General features: G+C 36.1%; 1 protein-coding gene across 4 annotated transcripts in view; it reads right to left on the reverse strand.

The window, feature by feature from the left end:
* The window catches only part of sh3pxd2aa (SH3 and PX domains 2Aa), a 363,802-nt gene that overhangs the window by 173,627 nt on the left and 170,768 nt on the right, over nucleotides 1–19,407 (reverse strand). For all 4 annotated transcript variants that reach the window (XM_039776615.1, XM_039776608.1, XM_039776599.1 and 1 more), the window contains one exon: nucleotides 8,773–8,798. In XM_039776615.1, coding sequence (XP_039632549.1) covers nucleotides 8,773–8,798 — 26 coding nt within the window. The remainder of the gene's footprint in view (nucleotides 1–8,772; nucleotides 8,799–19,407) is intronic.

The raw sequence follows: 19,407 nt of genomic DNA on the forward strand, positions 1-19,407 counted from the left end.
TCTCTACGATTGATCGTCTGCTAAACCCAGGTAACACAAAGGAATACCTCCAAAATACCTCCAGTGAAACCTGTGAGGGTATTGCTGTATTCTTCAATCAAAAAATTAATGATATTAGAAATAATATAGTATATCTCCCCAACACTGCTGATCCTCCTGAGCCCCAGTACTCCGTTATAAACAAATCAAATTCTTTCACCAGAAAAGATTTACCTGATTTACACAAAATAATTTCTCAACTGAGACCCTCTACCTGTGTCCTTAACCCAATACCAACAATTTTTTTCAAAGAAGTATCAGGTGTGCTAATTGATAATATTCTTGACATTGTAAACTCATCATTAGATATGAGGGTCTTCCCAGACTGTCTTAAGACTGCTGTAGTTAAACCTGTACTCAAGAAAAATAATCTTGACCCCTCTGCTTTTGAAAATTTTAGACCCATTTCTAACCTGCCTTTCTTAAGTAAAATTTTAGAGAAGGCAGTCATTATGCAGTTAAATAGCCATCTCAATAAACATGCTGTCATTGATAAATTTCAGTCAGGTTTTAGAACAAATCACAGCACAGAAACTGCACTCGTTAAAGTAGTAAATGACTTGCGGGTAAATGCAGACAGAGGCCATTTATCTGTTCTCATCCTTAGATCTGAGTGCCACATTTGACACCATTGATCACAATATTCTTAGAAATTGCCTTAGTCAATGGGTGAGCCTCTCTGGCAGTGTATTAAATTGGTTTGAATCCTACCTGGCAGGTAACAATGTCTTACTTGTGTTTCTAATTGGATGAATAGTAATTTTCTCAAGCTAAATAAAGAGAAAACAGAAATCTTAGTGATTGGCAATAATGGAGACAATGAGATTATTAGAAATAAACTTGATGTATTAGGATTAAAAGTCAAGACGGAGGTAAAGAACTTAGAGGTAACTGTTGACTGCAACCTAAATTTTAAATCACATATTAATCAGACCACTAGGACAGCATTTTTTCACTTAAGAAACATAGCAAAAGTTAGACCTCTTATATCATTGAAAGATGCTGAGAAATTAGTTCACGCTTTTGTTTTCAGTCGTCTAGATTACTGTAACGCACTCCTCTCAGGACTACCCAAAAAAGACATAAATCGTATAGCAACTAGTGCAGAATGCAGCTGCTAGAATCCTAACTAGGAAAAGAATATCTGTGCACATTTCTCCAGTTTTGATGTCACTACACTGGTTACCTGTGTCATTCAGAATCGACTTTAAAATACTGCTTATGGTTTACAAAGCCTTAAATAATCTCCTTCCATCTTATATATCGGAGTGTCTGACACCATATATACCAAATTGTAACCTTAGCTCCTCAAATGAGTGTCTGCTTAGAATTCCAAGAGCAAAACTTAAAAGTGGTGAGGCGGCCTTCTGCTGTTATGCACCTAAAATCTGGAATAGCCTGCCAATAGGAATTTGCCAGGCTGATACGGTGGAGCACTTTAAAAAAACTACTAAAATCACATTACTTTAACATGGTTTTCTGATAACTTCACCTTCATTTAATACTGATACTCTGTGTATTCAATTCATTATAATAACTATTCATGGTGGCTTTAAAATCAGTACTGACCCCTACTCTCTCTTCTGTTTCTTTTCCCAGTTTTCTGTGGTGGCGATCTGTGCCATCACCGCCTAATCAAAGCACCGTGATGTCCTACATTGGTGGATTAAAAGCCAGACGTCTACATGACCACCATCATCAAGTCCTTCCAAGAGAACCCTAAATACAAAGAGAACTGTTTCATTTATGTTAGGCAGAATGCCCAGAGGAGACTGGGCGGTCCCAAGGCCTGGGACCCCTGCAGATTTTATTTTTTCTCTCCAGCCATCTGGAGTTTTTTTTTGGTTTGTTTTTTCTGTCCTCCCTGGCCATCGGACCTTACTCTTATTCTATGTTAATCAGTGTTGTCTTATTCTAATTCTTACTTTGTCTTTTATTTCTCTTTTCTTCATCATGTAAAGCACGTTGAGCTACATTATTTGTATGAAAATGTGCTATATAAATAAATGTTGTTGTTGTTCATAAAAACTACGACACTGACTTCCATCCGAAAAGCGAGCTGAGAAAGAGAAAGGTCAGGGAACTAAAATTACAGTTAATCGGACAGCAGTCATTTTTCACTCAACTGAATCCAAAAGCAAAGGCAGCCACTGAAGCATCGTTCTGGTGAGTCACTCCATCACTAAGCATAAGTCCTTCCAGGATGGAGAGATGATAAAAGAGGCCTTCATTGAGGCAGCTGACTCATTGTTTCAAGATTTTAAAAACAAACTAGAAATATTATCTTCAATAAAACCTCTTCAGCTATCAAGAAGTACAGTTATACAGTGCTGTGACGTAATGGCTGATGATATGACACAGCAGCTTTGAAAGGACATTGTGTACTGTGAGTGTATCTCACTGCAATTAGACGAGACTACGGACATACTGTAAGTAATACAACACAGTTGTGCATTTATATTCGGATGGTGTTTACAGATATGACTGCAAAAAAGGAGCTGTTGACAATACTGCCCATGAAAGAACACCTGCAGGGAGAAGACATTTTTCAGTCTTTCAAAAACTTTATCGAGAAAATCCATGCTCCCAGTGTATAAATTGATGTCAACCACCAGACAGTGTGCCCCCAATGGTGGATCACTCAAAAGGATTTATTGCCAAGTGCAGGAAGGATAATGCTTTCCCTGACTTCCTTAATTACCACTGCATAATACACCAACAAAAATGCTAAACATGAAAGAGATAATGGATGTGGCAACAAAAATTGCCTGTTCCATTCAAGAGAGATCTCTTCAAAGACGACTGTTCCATGGCTAACTGCAACTACTCTTGCTACACACTGATGTGAGATGGCTTAGTAGGGAGAAATTCTTGCAGAGATTTCAAGACGTCTGTCCGGAGATAAAGGAGTTTCTCCTTGTCATTAAACATGCAGGATACAAGCAACTTAATGACAATCAGTGGCTGCTAGACTTGGCATTTTTAATAAATCTGACCAACATGTTGAAAGAGCTTAATTTAGAGCTGCAAGGAAAAGACAAAACAATGGTCAATATGATCAGCTTAGTTAATGCCTTCAAACAAAACATGCAACATCTGTTCTCAAAGATGCAGTGCCATGATTTGGGGAACTTCTAAAACCTCGCATTAGAACTGGAGATGCAACGGAAGGCATGTGCAGAACTTGACAGTGTGTGCTACATAGAGCAGATTGGAAATTGTCTGTCAGTCTTTGACAAACGGTTTCAAGACTTTGCTTTACTCAAGCCAATCACTACATTTATATGTGACCCATTTAGGGAAGATGTTGAGGTTGATTCACTGTTTCACCTGAATTCGTCTACAGTGGAGGATGAGTTTTTGAAATTACAGGTTGTAATTCAGCTGAAATCCAGGGCTCATGGACAGTTTTGGAACTTATTCACAGAGGAAAAGTACCCAAACATGAGGAAATCTGCTATCTCCTTGAATACATTATTAGGCTCTACTGATTTAAACGAGTCAGCCTTTTCCCACATGAAGATTATTAATCTTATACTGTTCCACCATGACTGATGATCTTTTGGAAGCCTGCTACTTGTCCAGACTATGCAACCCATGCTGACTCCATTCAGTGCAAGTCATCAGAGTAAAGTAGTCACCATACCTGTATTGAATTGTATTGTGCCATAAGGGTTCATGCAGTTTTGCAAGGTACGCCAACATATAGTGTATATATAAAATATACTCAGTATATTATATATATATATATATTTTTTTTTGACATTTTTTTAATGTTGGTAGATTATTTTGACCTGGGGGCCTCTTGTATAAACGGTGCGTACGCATAAAAATGTTGTGTAAGAAGGTTTTCACATTCAAATCGCGATGTATAAAACCTAAACTTGGCGTAAAGCCACACATATTTCCACGGTAGCTCATACCCTGGCGTACGCAAGTTCAGCGCTCAGTTTTGCAGACTGGCGGCACCCAGCGTCAAAGCAGTGCTACTGTTCCTGTGTGGTTACCTTTCTTTTTTAGATCTACATCCCAGACGCGGTTTTACAATGAAATTAACCTCATATTGTTTATTAGTTTAATGCATCTGATTGTAATTAACCTGTAACAATATAATGGTCCAGAGAATGGTCAAACTGTTCCAAATACCATAACTGCTTTAGTGTTGTTACTCTCACTGCACCTTCTTCTTCTTTCAGCTGCTCCCATTAGAGGTTGCCACAGCGGATCATCTTTTTCCATATTACTCTCACTGTACCACTCAGAGTATTTACATCACTGTGTCTAACTTTAAACCACAGCTATCCAGCAGCTGATCGGAAAAAGAATTGTCGGTATACAGCATCAAGCACATGCTGCCATGCCATTCTGTCTATTGAACTGCACTCATATGGCAAACGCTTCCTTGCGGTTCAGAAACAGTTTCATCCCAAGAACTATAAACGCACTCAATCAGTCCATCAAGTGCTCCTTGTTGAACACTTTGTACTTATAAGTACAATCGCCTCACTGTAAACTTGTACTACAGTTACAGTATAATATTGCACAACCTAAAGCGCGTATTTACATATGATGATGATATCATTTTTACAATAAAATGCAGCAAAATATGTTTATCATATTATTCAGATGAAACTTTAACTTCATTTAAATAATCTATATTGTTAATAATTAAACGTGAGGACACGTTGCCAGCACTTGCGAGTTGCTGACGCTCTGTTCACGAATTGTTCCTGCCTCACGCTGTATTCTTGCTGGTGCTGACGCAACACTGGAAGGATAGATGGATAGAATAATTAAACACGTACTACGAAGATATTTCAATGTTCCTTAAAAGTTTTGACGAATCGGCGTTCTAAACTTACAGATGGCTTAACGTCTATTACAGAGCTGATTGTATGGCGATTGGGTATTTGGAGAAAGAAAAGTAAGGACAGGAATTGGAGGTTAGTACGTTTGAAAGAGACAGTACTGCTACAATAAAGTATTTAATCGAAGGTCGCTCATCTTGTGTGAGACATGAACAATAACATGCTTTAACTCCTCTTATCATGAAAATTAAAATAGTATACATCTCAGTTTTTTAATTATTCAGAGAGCTGTAATATCACAAATGTAATAGATTCTGTGTCATGTCAGAGGAAGAGAAAGCCCGGAAGCACGTAGTGATTCACACATATAGAGCACATAGATAAAATACAAAACAAAGCATTTAACGTGCTACTTTAGTTACAATGGGATTTGAGAAATTATACAATTTTAAGATTAAGTTTATGATGTTCTACTTTAATGACAAAATAAACTACGTGATTAAATAAAACTGGAAATTTTGAGATTAAAGTTGATATTTTGTGCTTTTTTACCCACTGTGTGCCTTTCTTTTTTCTCTGTACCTTAATGAGCTTTTATATGACACTCAGATGGTGGGCTAGGACTCGCCTTTTCACGGCGACTTTGATACCTGACAACTTTTTTTTTTATTTTGGGCACTGTGCAACTTAGTGAACTTGAGCTTTCGAGTTTCTCCGACATGCTATGTCACTCGATTAACTTCCTTTTGTTGTTTATACCACTGTTTAAACCAACAAATAGTAAATTTTTCTTTGCCTCCACTTGATATTCGCTGAAATTCTATTTTAAATGTTGAACTGGACAGTAAAAATCTGAAAAAGCTAACATTTTTTGTTTCTACAAATCCTTCAGTTTTCAAAAAAAATCTGCATTAAATTTTAGCACCAAAAACACCATCACCACCACAGTATACTGCTTTCAGTGTTTCCACTCCTGGAGAACTTGCCATTTTTTTCAGTAGAACCTTATATTATGCAAGGCATACATTCAAGCACTGCAAATAGAGGAAAACAAAGTATTGTGTGTCAAAAGACTACCTTTTACACTGCCAATAAAGTACCATGAAGTCAGTTTTGCCTATACCTATTAGAATGTCCAGTATGTACTGTATACACATCAGCACCTTTAACACAATTCCCACAAAATGCTATTTCTGTATATTTGTGTATCCATATCATTGTCATAATTGTGTTTGTGCTTGGTGAGTGTGTGCTTTTGTCCTTACATTCATCTGGCAGCTCATCCAGGGTTGGCCACTGTCTTGTGCTGGATGCTGCAAGGATAGGCTCGGCACCCTGCATGTCCAATTTGGCATATGCAGGTTAGAAAGACAAAAAGACAGATATTTTGAAAAAAAGATTTCAGCTAAATAAATGCAAATAGTATTATTCAAACAAGGCAAGTTAACACTGGCCACAGCTGATAAAAATATATAATATTTAATCTTTGAAGTTACTGATAACATAAAACTTTCAATAATTGCAGCAAACCCATCAATAGCTAAACACACAATGTCATCCAATTTTTGAGTTGTGGTACTTAATGATTTTATATTTTATTAGATAATGTAATACTTTTGAAGTATGCAGTATCACCTGGTTATCTGGCAAAATTATTTGAATTATTATGACTTTTTGCATGTTTAATATCTTTACCCAAAGTATCTTTATTGGGTTCACATAAAGAACTGGAGGGAGGTATTAAACTGGCAAACTTGTGATTATTGGCTTATACCCACATTATATTACATTATACCCTATTACATGTATGTAAACTATATGAAAAAAAGTCATCCTCTTTAATAAAACCTATGTGCATCCAGGTGTCCATGTGTGTGTGTCTTCTGGTGAAGTGCGCATGCGCGGGGCCACGCCGCACAACGCACCATGACCTGCCCATGTGCACGGCACCATGGACGCACACAGACTGGAAGCTGGGCACACAGTGAATGGCCTAGCCGCAGCCGCGCATGATAAGCAAATAAAGCACACATACTGGAAGCTGGGCACACAGTGAATGGCCTAGCCGTGGCTGCACATGTTAAGCAAATAAAGGACATCATTGCTGGGGAGAGTGCTGATTGGGTAGTCGTGACTGCACACATAAAATCCGTTCCTGTGGAGACGCCACACATACAATAATCAGCTGCACACCACCACAGATTAAAATACTTGCTGGGGAACTGCACAGTACTTCCTGGGGAGACGCCACAGGCACGATTATCACCTGCACGCCACACATTACATCAGTTGCTGGGGACACTCTGCTGACTGCCCAATGTTGTGACAGAAAATTAAAGTCATATTACGGACATCAAAGCCAGTATTACTGTCAGAGAAAATTACAGGCATTTTACGGAAATACAAACCAGTATTACTGCGAGAGAAAATTAAAGGCACACAATACAATGACACATATTACAGCCACATACAAGCCAGTATTACTTTAAGAGAAAATATTACAGACGTATCTACTAACAACATCCCACCCAAAAGAAAAGGACACGTCAAGTAGGACAAAAGACACAGACAATCAAATCCTATATAAGCAACATTTCCTGGAAGAAAGGTCAGCTCAACAAGTAAACATTAACAAAAGAAAGGCTGAAAGACAAAGAAAAATACGAGCAAATAGATCGATTGAAGAAAAAGAAAATGAACGTCAGAAAAACGCTAAAAGAGAAAGACTCAGAAGAGCAAACCTTACAAAAAGATGGCATTTACTTGCCAGAACCAGTATTTAGCCACGGTCAGTTATATGTTGTACTATCAAGAGTTAGAAGTTTTCCAGATGTTGTTGTCAAGGTTGTAGATGGTCCAGAACAAGGCAAACTATTGCCAAACTCAGACAGAATATTTACAAAAAATGTTGTCTATAATGAAATTTTATAGAAACATTTCATGAGGTAAAAAATAGAAATTTTTTTTTAAATATCTTCTTCAGATATTGTGTAGTACAGATTGTTACAAAGTTTTACACTAAGGCAATATTAAATATACTTACTGTATTTTCATATACTTTTCTATTTTATTTTTTTTATTATTTTATTTGAGGCTTCTTGCAAAAATATTTTTGACAAACAAATGATGACAACAAACAGAATAAGGTCAAGGTCCCTTGCCATTTAATATAGACTGTTCCTATTAATGTTTATGCACTACTGCTCTAGCCGCCGTTATTGTAACGGGCTTAATGTCTAGTATCATTTATATTAGGGGGTGAACTTGCAATAGAAAGGTACAGTATAATGGATTCTTACGCACTCAAAATTTAATCTTCAATATCCTGGTCATTTCCCATCTTAATGTTTTTAAATATTTAGAAATTACAGTAACAATGAAATGAAAAAAGGGTCTCTGATGGGCCTCTTTAAGAATAACAGGCTTTCCCTATTATTTCAGCAGGACCTAATGTAACAGGTGTAAGTAAACACGCAGTACATTCTTTAACCTATTAGCCGGCTCTTGGAAATCTTAATGTCTGAGACACAGTCACAGTCTACATTAGATAATAATGTTCATGAGATCAGGAAATCCTTACACCACCACTAAAAGACTGATTCAGAAGTAGCAAAACATACCTGAACAAAAAATCCTACACAGCCAAACTGACTACTAAACACAACCTGTATAGTCAATACCTTAAAAAACTGTTATGCTTAGGAAGAGTGTTTAACTTGAGAACAGATAATCTGAACATAGCATTTTACCCAAAATAAGTAATAAAATATCAACATACCAGATTGAAGATGCCAATCAATGCCTATCACCGATTTGAAAAATCATATGTTGAAAAATCCTACAACACTGTGTCAACCCACACTTTCATGCTCACAAAGTTGATCAGCAAAGTAGAGGAAAACATTTAGGAATTCAACATTCTTACCTGATTTTCGTTTGGAGCCATAGTCTCTGAAAAAGAAACAACAACAAAGGGACATTATTGGGAGGCAGAAGAAGAAAGAATAAGATGGGTGGATCTCACTTCAGGTTCCTGTCTCTGCTGTCTCTCATTAAATTATCCATTTAGGCTAAAAGGCAACCAGTGCTGCACTAAGAGCCACTGAAAAGCAGAGAGAGAGTGAGCGGGTGAAAACAGAGAGAGAGACAGAGAGAGAGAGAGAGAGACAGCAAGCCAGCTGCAATTGCAGCACTAAGCTCATCAAATCATGTGACATCACCTCCCCTCCCCTCACAGTCCTTAAAAGAACGAAGCAGCATAGTAAATCTGTAAATTTATTAAATCCCACACAGTTAACAGAAACAAACTGGATTAAACCATTAAGGATTTAGGAAAAGGGGCTTTACAACATAAAAAGGAAGAGGAAAATAGGTAATGCAGCATTTCAAAATACTTAGTAGGAAACAAATGAGAAATGGAAATATGCTTAGTTCCTTCGGCAAGCATCATTCTTAAATTAAAAATAAAAAGGGCTGAAAGTCAAGAGTAATGATAAGGGTGTAAGCTTTACAGTTTCAGGGTCAATATTTTAATATGTTACAGGGGATCCTTGATAAAAATCAATCAGTGAAAATAACCTAAAAACAGAAAAGATTACCAATTTTATGTTCAATTGTCCACAATGATATCTGTAACCAACATAACATTGCTTGCACAGTAAATACATGACTACTTGGAGTTATATTTTGCCCACTGCAATGACTGGTGTTCAAGAATGGTACTTATCTGCTATTGCTATGTGGGGCTCAACACCCTGTGATGCAATGGATGTAAATTCAAACAATGCACGTATTGAAACATAGAAATATAACTTGAAAGCTAAAGAAAATCTTATCCTGACTGAATAGGTAATATACATCATACTAAATATACTGCCATCCATCCATCCATTTTCATCCATCCATCCATTTTCTAACCCGCTGAATACCGAAAACAGGGTCACGGGTCTGCTGGAGCCAATCCCAGCCAACACAGGGCAGAAGGCAGGAACCAGTCCTGGGCAGGGTGCCAACCCACTGCAGGACACACACATCAAGCACATACTAGGGCAAATTTAGAATCGCCAATCCACCTAACCTACACGTCTTTGGACTGTGGGAGGAAACCCACGCAGACACGGGGAGAACATGCAAACTCCACGCAGGGAGGACCCGGGAAGCGAACCCGGGTCTCCTAACTGCGAGGCAGCAGCGCTACCACTGCGCCACCGTGCCACCCATATTATATTATATTATATTATATTATATTATATTATATTATACTGATTTCCCACATACCTAACACAAAGAGCACACAATTATTAATCCATTACTGCATCTGAAAGAGTCAGAGCATACTTCTTCAGCATTAGGATTCATCCCTGGATGGGTCCCAAATTTGCCATAGCGTAACATACTGAAAAAAATAACTATTTAACATATGTAGTATGTCTTACAAAGCTGTTAATTTCTACACCCTTGATTACTTGCTTTAGACCAACTTTACATAACCCACAATTCCTGTTATGATAGTGTTATCACAATCATAAAGACTTGCTATGTAACTCTTCAGCAACATTCATTTTGTTTTGTTGCTAAAACACTCGGTCTCAAACTTGGGCCTTTTATTGTGAAGCACTACCAGTGGTCATAACTTGAAAGTAAATTTCAACCTCTTCCCTTTCAATCAGATACATCTGCAAGTACTGCATATTCTCCAGTTATTATCTGTATCAAATTTACTTCTACTATATGGTTATCTCATCTACTCCCACATACTGTCAAATCCCTGTTACTTAAGCTGAGTTGCTCTCAGTTTGTCTCCTTATAATTTATTACCTATTGAAAGACCCTGTATTTTATCTATTTACTTTGAACTTTGAAGTATTTACTTTTTTTGTTTATAAATCACCTTATAAAGTATGCTATGTAAAATGCAGACTGATTATTCACAACTATGGGCAAACTAGGTTCTTAGAACGAGTGGCTAAGATTATGAAAAATGCTAGCGTATAGTATGTGTCTAGTATATGAGGTAAAAATAAACTTGGGTAAGATTACGTTTATTTTCTTGTTGGCATACACAACTCTAAGCTGTACATGTAACAGAATATTAACCTGAAACTGACCAATAGTAAAACTACCAATTTAGTTATATGCTTTTTCATTCTACTACTGTAAGCTCTGCAGATTCTTTGAGCATTTATTTCACTGTAAAATATCATGTATTACACTTTTTGTTTGTGATAACCATTTTCTGGTGGATTTGATAAAATGTCTTGCAATGGTCTATCTTCTGTAAAAGAAGTTATAGGAAACAAAGACTGAAAGCCTAATTACTTACAGCCACTAAAAAATAACAGCAAGCCACGGCATGAAGTTATGGGAAAGAGTAGTAGAAGCTAGGTTAAGAAGTGAGGTGATGTTTAGTGATCAGCAGTATGGTTTCATGCCAAGGAAGAGCACCACAGATGCAATGTTTGTTCTGAGGATGTTGATGGAGAAGTTTAGAGAAGACCAGAAAGAGTTGCATTGCGTCTTTGTGGACCTGGAGAAAAAAAATGACAGGGTGCCTCGACAGGTTCTGTGGTATTGTATGAGGAAGTCGGGAGTGGCAGACAAGTATGTAAGAGTTGTACAGGAAATGTACAAGGGAAGTGTGACAGTGGTGAGGTCTGCGGTAGGAGTGACGAATGCATTCAAGTTGGAGGTGGGATTACATCAGCGAATGGCTCTGAGCCCTTTCTTATTTGCAATGGTGATGGACAGGTTGACAGACGAGATTAGACAGGAGTCCCCATGGACTATGATGTTTGCTGATGACATTGTGATCTGTAGCGATAGTAGGGAGCAGGTTAAGGAGACCCTGGAGGGGTGGAGATATGCTCTAGAGAGGAGAGGAATGAAGGTCAGTAGGAACAAGACAGAATACATGTGTGTAAATGAGAGGGAGGTCAGTGGAATGGTGAGGATGCACAGAGTGGAGTTGGAGAAGGTGGATAAGTTTAAATACTTGGAATCAACAGTACAGAGTAATGGGGTAATTCCACATATTAGCAGATAGCAAGTAAAATATAATCCATATAGTATTAAATTTTTAAACATCTAGGTAGTAGTGTTAAGTAGAATATCTAACTTTTCTGAGACAGAATTCAGTCATAAAAATACCAACCATCTCCATTATCTCCATGTCATTGAAGAAGAAATTTCAATATCTCTACAGTTTCTCAGAAGCACAGGCATCAATTTCTGTGGAAAACCCTTTTGTTTTTTTGTTTTTTTTTGTTTTGTTTTTTTCTTTTTTTTAGTTCATTGGAACAGGTCACAACTACATAGAACAAACTCAGTGCTGGACACTCAACACATGATCTCAACACATGTAAATTTTTCATATGCTGCTTTTTGAAATATCCTCCATACAGAAGTTATTATCTGAACTGCTAAAGAACTGCAGCAGGACATTTTGGCAGGAATGAGCATCCGTCAACAAATGCTAGCTGGATTTGTGCTAAATTTCCAAAGATACTTGGTTTTGGATTTGATGGTACACATATTAAATGTGTCTTGACTTTTATTCTTACAAGCCCGGTGAATTAACTACACTAAATGCAACCATGAACAATTGGGAGTGAATTATTTCTAGCCACAAGTTCAATGTTTTAGAATAATTCAGCTTTTCATATTCTATTAGCCCATGTTCTAGCATTTACTGCTTTAAAGACTGTGTACATATAAAGGTTATTATGACTGTAGAGTATTGGATTTAGTCTTCTAAACAAGTAATCTATACTTGTATTTTAACTAAAAACCTTCTAGAGCACTCTGCGCCTCCAATCAATGAAGAATGAGATACAAACATGAGTTGTATTGTATAAATGCAATAACTGACCCAAAGCAAATAATCTGATTTGTGAAATGTGGCAGGTGTAGTACCACTGCTTGGGTGGGAATGACCACCTCTGAAAATGGCTGAAACAATTTATAGATGATGATAAGAACAATTTGGGCAGAAAATTGACTTCTGATATGAACATCTTGTCCATTTACATGCAAGAAAATGCCTCTGGACTCACTAACACTCCAATTACAACCAAGGAGTCAAAATAAAGTAAAAAAGTGCTAAGTCTTTCCCTAGCTAAGTGATCTCCTTATTTAAATTCCATTTGTCATGACTCACTTCCTGAAAAAGAAAATAAAATCATAAAACCTCCAAAGGTTTGGAAAATGTCTCAAAAGAACAAACCAATAGTTTTTTGATGCCATTGATTACAGATTGGGTGCAATCTGCTGAGTATAAGAAATATGCAACTAAAAAACAGAACACAGAAATACTTGGGTCGGGGTGAGGTGACATTTATTTTTGCCACAAACGAATCTTTTCATGTATAGGTATAAACTGTATGTAATTTTTGCATGATATTTATATTTGTGTGTGTTTGTCATTGATTGGTAATGTTTTACTGTTAGCTTTTCTGGGGAGACATACAAATAACTTTCAGTGCACTGAGCACATATGAAAATAAGCTTGACTTGCTGAATCTGAATTGTTTGCACCATAATACTACCAATTCTAACTTCACTGCTCCAGTCCTTATGATAGTCCATACAAATCATGTGCACTAGCTCATAAGCTGTGCTAAAAATATATTACCATGTCTAAAAAATGATATATACAACTAAAAATGCAATTTTTTACAAAAAAATTATTATCAGTTGCTAATCATTTTAGCACAATGTGTTAACTATAAAATAAGAAATGGAAATTAACAGGTCTAGTTTACAGATGTGGAACTGTAGCACAAATTCACATGCTCATGCTCTTTTAAAGTGAAATACAATTAAATCAAATGCCGCTGACTAAAAAATATCCAAGATAATGGCAAAAATATCTTTTCTCGGCAGGCTCAATCCACAGCAATCCCCTTCCCCTCATGGTTATGATGCTTACAAAGATGAATATGCTCTTTCTGTATATCTCCATGAAGTCATTTTCAGAAATGAGAAAGACCAGCATTGTTATAGACAGATGCAAAAAAGCCAGCTTTAGTAGCCATTGCCCTGAGCAAAGAATGGCTCTTAACTAGCCTGACCCCATTCCACATTCATTTTGGACAAAATACTGATATTTAGAAGTCTGTTGTATAAAGACTTGGCTCTTTTTCCCTTGAAGGGATGAGGAACAGATTGTGCTCTGAGATACTGTACATATTCACTATTTACCAAATTGCCATACAGGATAATTTGAGTAAAACACAATTCAAATGTACATTTCCTCATGACCGTAAAAACATGTCTTTTATGGGTGTCTCATATGTCTCTGAAAGAGTATTTATTTCAAAACACTATACTGAAAGTAATATACTATAAATACTGAGTAATAAAAAACAACATTATAAGGATGAATAATCCATTCACATGTATGATTTCTAAACTTGATACTATATACATCTAAAATCCTTTTTTATTAAGTTTTGTGAAAGTCTCAATATTTTTTAACACTCATGGATGAAACAGAACACACTGCATTTCTTATATGAAAAATGACTTTTTAAAGCTGATTTAGACTGTAAAAAATGCAAATACACCATTTAGATAAGTGAACTCATCACAATCACAAATTCACAACACAGTCGGGTGTTTACCAATTTAATCAAAAGAATGTCTTTGAACTGTGGAAGGAAAGCCTCCAGAGAGGAAACCCAAACAAAGATACTTATTTATGGAAGTGCATTCATTTGTTTAATTTTATTAACAATGATTAATTTACACAAACTACAAAAAGAAATAAAGTATTTCTTTGGATTCAACTACACTGGCAACATGAAGAAAGTCTTTAGTAAAAAGAATAGCCCACAATAACGGCTTAAAAACAAGATATATAAGTATGCTGTATATCCTCTTAATGAGGATTTCCACAACAGGGTTAAGTTATGTTAACACAGCAAGAAACCCCTTTCCAGACGTAAGACGTCTTTTGGTTAGCTTCCTTATTCCTGAAATGTCTTAAGAACTCCTGAAGATTAATTCTTCCTTACTAAGCTTGAACAGCTGAGGAATTCTTCTCCTTCCTATCAAGCTGAAACACAATGATTCCATTAAGGCAAGGATTTTAGGAGGTCAGTGCAACCACGATCTTCAATTAGCTAAAAAGCATCATGAATGTTATGCCTCTGAGGAGGGGGGGGTCAAGGAGGACATATCACTAATTTGCAATATATTTCTCTCATGAAGGCAGGAATAATTTAATGAAAATTTTGATGCATGGTAGAAGATATATATGAACAATTTAACAGAATTATATCTTAAAGTAATGATAGCTAAGTAGAGCTTGCAAATACAACAAAAATATCATTTTGTTTGTGATCAAGAAAGAACACAAAGTACAATTAAATCAGAGGATATACTACATATTCTAGTACATACTCACAGTAGTAGCATACTAAAATATGTGAATGAAGTTCAAAATTAATTAAGAAATTATAAATTGTATTGAATTTACATACAGTCACACTGTTACCAATCTGCTCATTTTTGGGACATTTTTAATATTACGTCTCTGCTATTTCCTTTGTATTTACATTTGCTGTTGTACTCTCATATTTATTTTTCAGACTTGCCTGAAAGAATTCAATAAATCTTCCAAATGCTGACTAAGCAATTAACATCTCATCATGCTTCATGTCATTTATAAAATACTAGAGAGACCTGCTTACACATTATGTTGGTGACCAGAAAGATCTTAGTGCCTTTTAAAAACATCAGATTTTTGGGACTTGGTTTACTGGAACTTAAGTAACAAGCACTACTCAACCATTCTGATTTTTTCCCATGCTTACTTGAAGCCTTGAACATGAGAAAGGCAATGTATTAATAAAATGCATTATTATTATTATCATCATCAGTTTGGGAAAACTGTGAACAAAGACAGGAACTCCAAGTAGATCATGTTTGAGCATTGATTTTAGATGCAAGAGAAAACAACAAACTACTTATCTCTCATATGCACATGCCAACCCAAGCAGAAAGTACATTCAAAAACAGTCTACCAATAACGTTACATGGAGGACATGGTGGTTTGTTTATGGTACACCAAACTCATTTCACTTTTAAAAATGCTATTTTGTGCTTAAAGTTGACTGATGAAGACAATCAATGGAAAAGGTAATTTGGGTAAACATATAATCTTCCTTCTTTTTTTCAATAAGCTTAAAAGAATATGAAGTGATCACCCAAAAAAGTTTACAGGCTCCAAAGCTTGTTTTCCCAGACAATATGGACCTAATGGCACAATTTTCTGGCATTGTTTCATTCTACTGATAAAAAACATACCAATAAATACGTAACAATTGTAAATGATCAAATTTCTCTTATGGTAATCTCATCTCTATCCTGACAGTAATGGAAATCTTCCCCACCCCCTCAACTCTACCCACAAAGAATCACTGATAAATTTATGGAATGTTTGGAACAGTAGAACAATAAGATTGGGCCAGCCCAGTCACCAGGGGCATATGCCCGTTTCCACGCTCACATTTTGATGCATAAAAACTAAACCTTGTCTAAAGCCATGCACATTCTCATTGCTTGTGTAAGCAATTTTCTGCCCGGTTTTGCAAACTGGCAACATCCAGCGTCAAAGCAGTGCTACGGTTTCTGTGTGATCTCCCTTTTTCAGATTCTCACCAAAATTAACTGTATCATTTACAAATTTAATTCATTTGATTGCAATCATTCTGTAACAATATAACGGTACACAGAATGAAAAAACTAATACAAATACCATGAGCTGGCGCCCCATCCAGGGATTGTTCCTGCCTTATGCTTGATGCTTGCTGGGACTGCTGCAACCCTGGATGGATGTATAATGAAGATATTTCAATGTTCCATAAAAGTTTTGAAGAACTGGCGTTCTAATTTTATGACTGGTTTTCATTTATTACAGAGCTCACTGTGTGGCAATTGGTTACGTGGAGAAAGGAAATGGAAGGATACGAATTGGGGGTTGGTACTTTTGACAGAGACAGTACTGCTGCATTAAATTATTCCATTCAGGGTCACGTGTCCCAGTAAGCATCTTGCAGGAGGCAGGAACAACCCAATGATGGGGGAGCCAAGAACAGTCTTTGGACAGGGCTTCACTCATCGCTAACGCTGCACCACTGTGCCCCCACATGTTTAATACATGCTTTAATGCAAATAATATATCGTCATTTGAAATACATACATTCATGTGTGTTCCATGCCTACAACAATCTGTGTAAACACATTGTTAAAAAAAAAAAAATGTTCTTCATGTTTTAGTAATAACTGACAAAATGTAAACATGAAATGTATAATGTGTGTAGCCTGAAGTACAAGTATCAAATATACACTTTCACAAAAGTTATAACAAAACAAGTGTGCTTTTATTCAAGAATATAACTGCAGAAAAATAACTTGCATTAGTGTGCAACATTGACACACACCTAATACGACTGCTTTGGTGTTGTAGTGGTAAGAACGTCTGACACAGAATCAAGATGTTCGCAGTTCGAAAGATGCTGACAGAGAGGTGTGAACAGATTTAAGGTGGGCCGGGATTACAAGTTTTTTCATAGGCTTTGGTAAATCTATGTCAATGTCCATTTATTTATATAGCACATTTAAAACAACATAGTAATGCTGCGGCCAAAGTGCTTTACAATAATAGAATAAAAGAAAAAAACAAAACAATAAACAATAAAATATAAATAGTAATAAAATATATGAACATAAAATAAGACAGATAATAAATAGAAATAATGTTAAGACTAGTGTTAAGAAGTACGTAGTGATTCATACACATAAAACAAATAGAAGGTGAAGCATTAACATACTACTTTAGTTAGGATGGGATTTGAGAAACTCTAGCAAACTAACCATCAATGACACTTTGACGGTGGACTACGACTCGCCTTTTCACCTCGACTTTGACATCTGTGAGACTTTATGAACTTGAACTTTGAATACCATTCCATCAAATCCCTTTACTTCCTCATTCCACAGCCTAAGCAACCAAAAAGTACAGTATGTTTTTCCTTGCCTCCATTTCGCTGAGTATGACCGCCACTTTGCATTCGCTAAAGTTTTTTTTTTCTATGCTTTTGCCATTGTCTTTTTGTAAAACACGTAAGAGGCAATTTATATTTATTTACATATTCAAAGGACATATTTCTGGTAGGAATTGGGGTGGGGCAGCAGGGGCATGTCCAAGCATTACGTTTCACACTGACTAGGATTTATGAAGCAGAAGTGCATGGAAGTTGCCTTATGCAAGGTTTTGTGCATTTGAATTCTTTTGTGTGTAGGCACATTTCCACTTTTGTCAGTACGCCACATTTAAGTGTGTGTTATACATAAGGCCCCAGGTATCTAACCACCTTAGCACTTAAAGGAGATTCTGGAGTAGAATCTAAAACAGCACTTTGCTCCACCTTTATTAAGACACCAAAAAATAGAATTGCTCCTTGAAAAATATCCCTCCATTTCAGTTAGGTATTTAAGACACCTATGTCAAGGTGCATTAAGGTGTTCTGACAATTTCTAGTAGGACAATGCACCAAGTAGGAACAGTTTAGCAACAGTTCCCCTACATTTTGTCAGTTTTCTTTAGACAGTGTAGCAGCAATTGACAATAAAGCCCATCCACTGCTTCACATGTACACTTGTGTAAACCGTTTAAAATGGCAGCACTTCAGATGTGTGAAAATATACATGAACTTTGAACTGCTTTAGATATGGATACCACCTAAATAAATAAATGTAAACTACACCAGTACTTGTTAAAACACTACCACTACTAATTATGAGGTTTCCATTATTCTGAATAAGCCTATCGATTATCTAGTTATATACCGAGTTTAATTTTTAAAATCATATTGACACATGCAATAGTATATTTCTAAATAAAATCCTTGCTGTATGTCAAACATTTATATATTTACAGTAAGCAAGTTCCAATGTATCTGGCATTATTTATACTTTTTCTGCATATTGAAATGTACTTACTTTACCTCATGCAATGATAAATTCAAGACATTTAAAATTGAGACACAGTACATTTGCCAATGTCTAGAATTTAATATTTGATTCAACTTCACATTAATTATTTATTGTTACTATTTACTGTTACAATCTTTATAATAACGCTGGAAAAAAGCCATTTTTCATTTGATTATCAGTTTACAATCTTTACAGTTTATTCCACTCCCCTCTTTTCAATCATTCACTTCTGTGAACTTGAACTTTCTTTACTCTGTTCTCAATACAGAAGTCAGAATTCAATTATTTTCAGTGCTCACATGTTGACTGGTTGTGATTCATGTTCTGTTTAAAATACAGGAAATTGGCTGATAATGATTAATCTTACAAAGAACCAATTAAGAACTGCAGATATCCAAAAAAAATGTAACATTTAAAAAATGTTAAGACAAAGGGTCAATTTATAATCAAGTCATAAAAAATTCCATGCAGTATTCATACAGACAAACATGAATTATTAGAATGCCCTATCCAGCTTTCATAAACCCGCTGGTTCCAAGACACTTTTCTGTTCTAATCTCAG

This window comes from Polypterus senegalus, chromosome 1 (assembly GCF_016835505.1).
Source record: "Polypterus senegalus isolate Bchr_013 chromosome 1, ASM1683550v1, whole genome shotgun sequence".
Classification (NCBI taxonomy): domain Eukaryota; kingdom Metazoa; phylum Chordata; class Cladistia; order Polypteriformes; family Polypteridae; genus Polypterus; species Polypterus senegalus.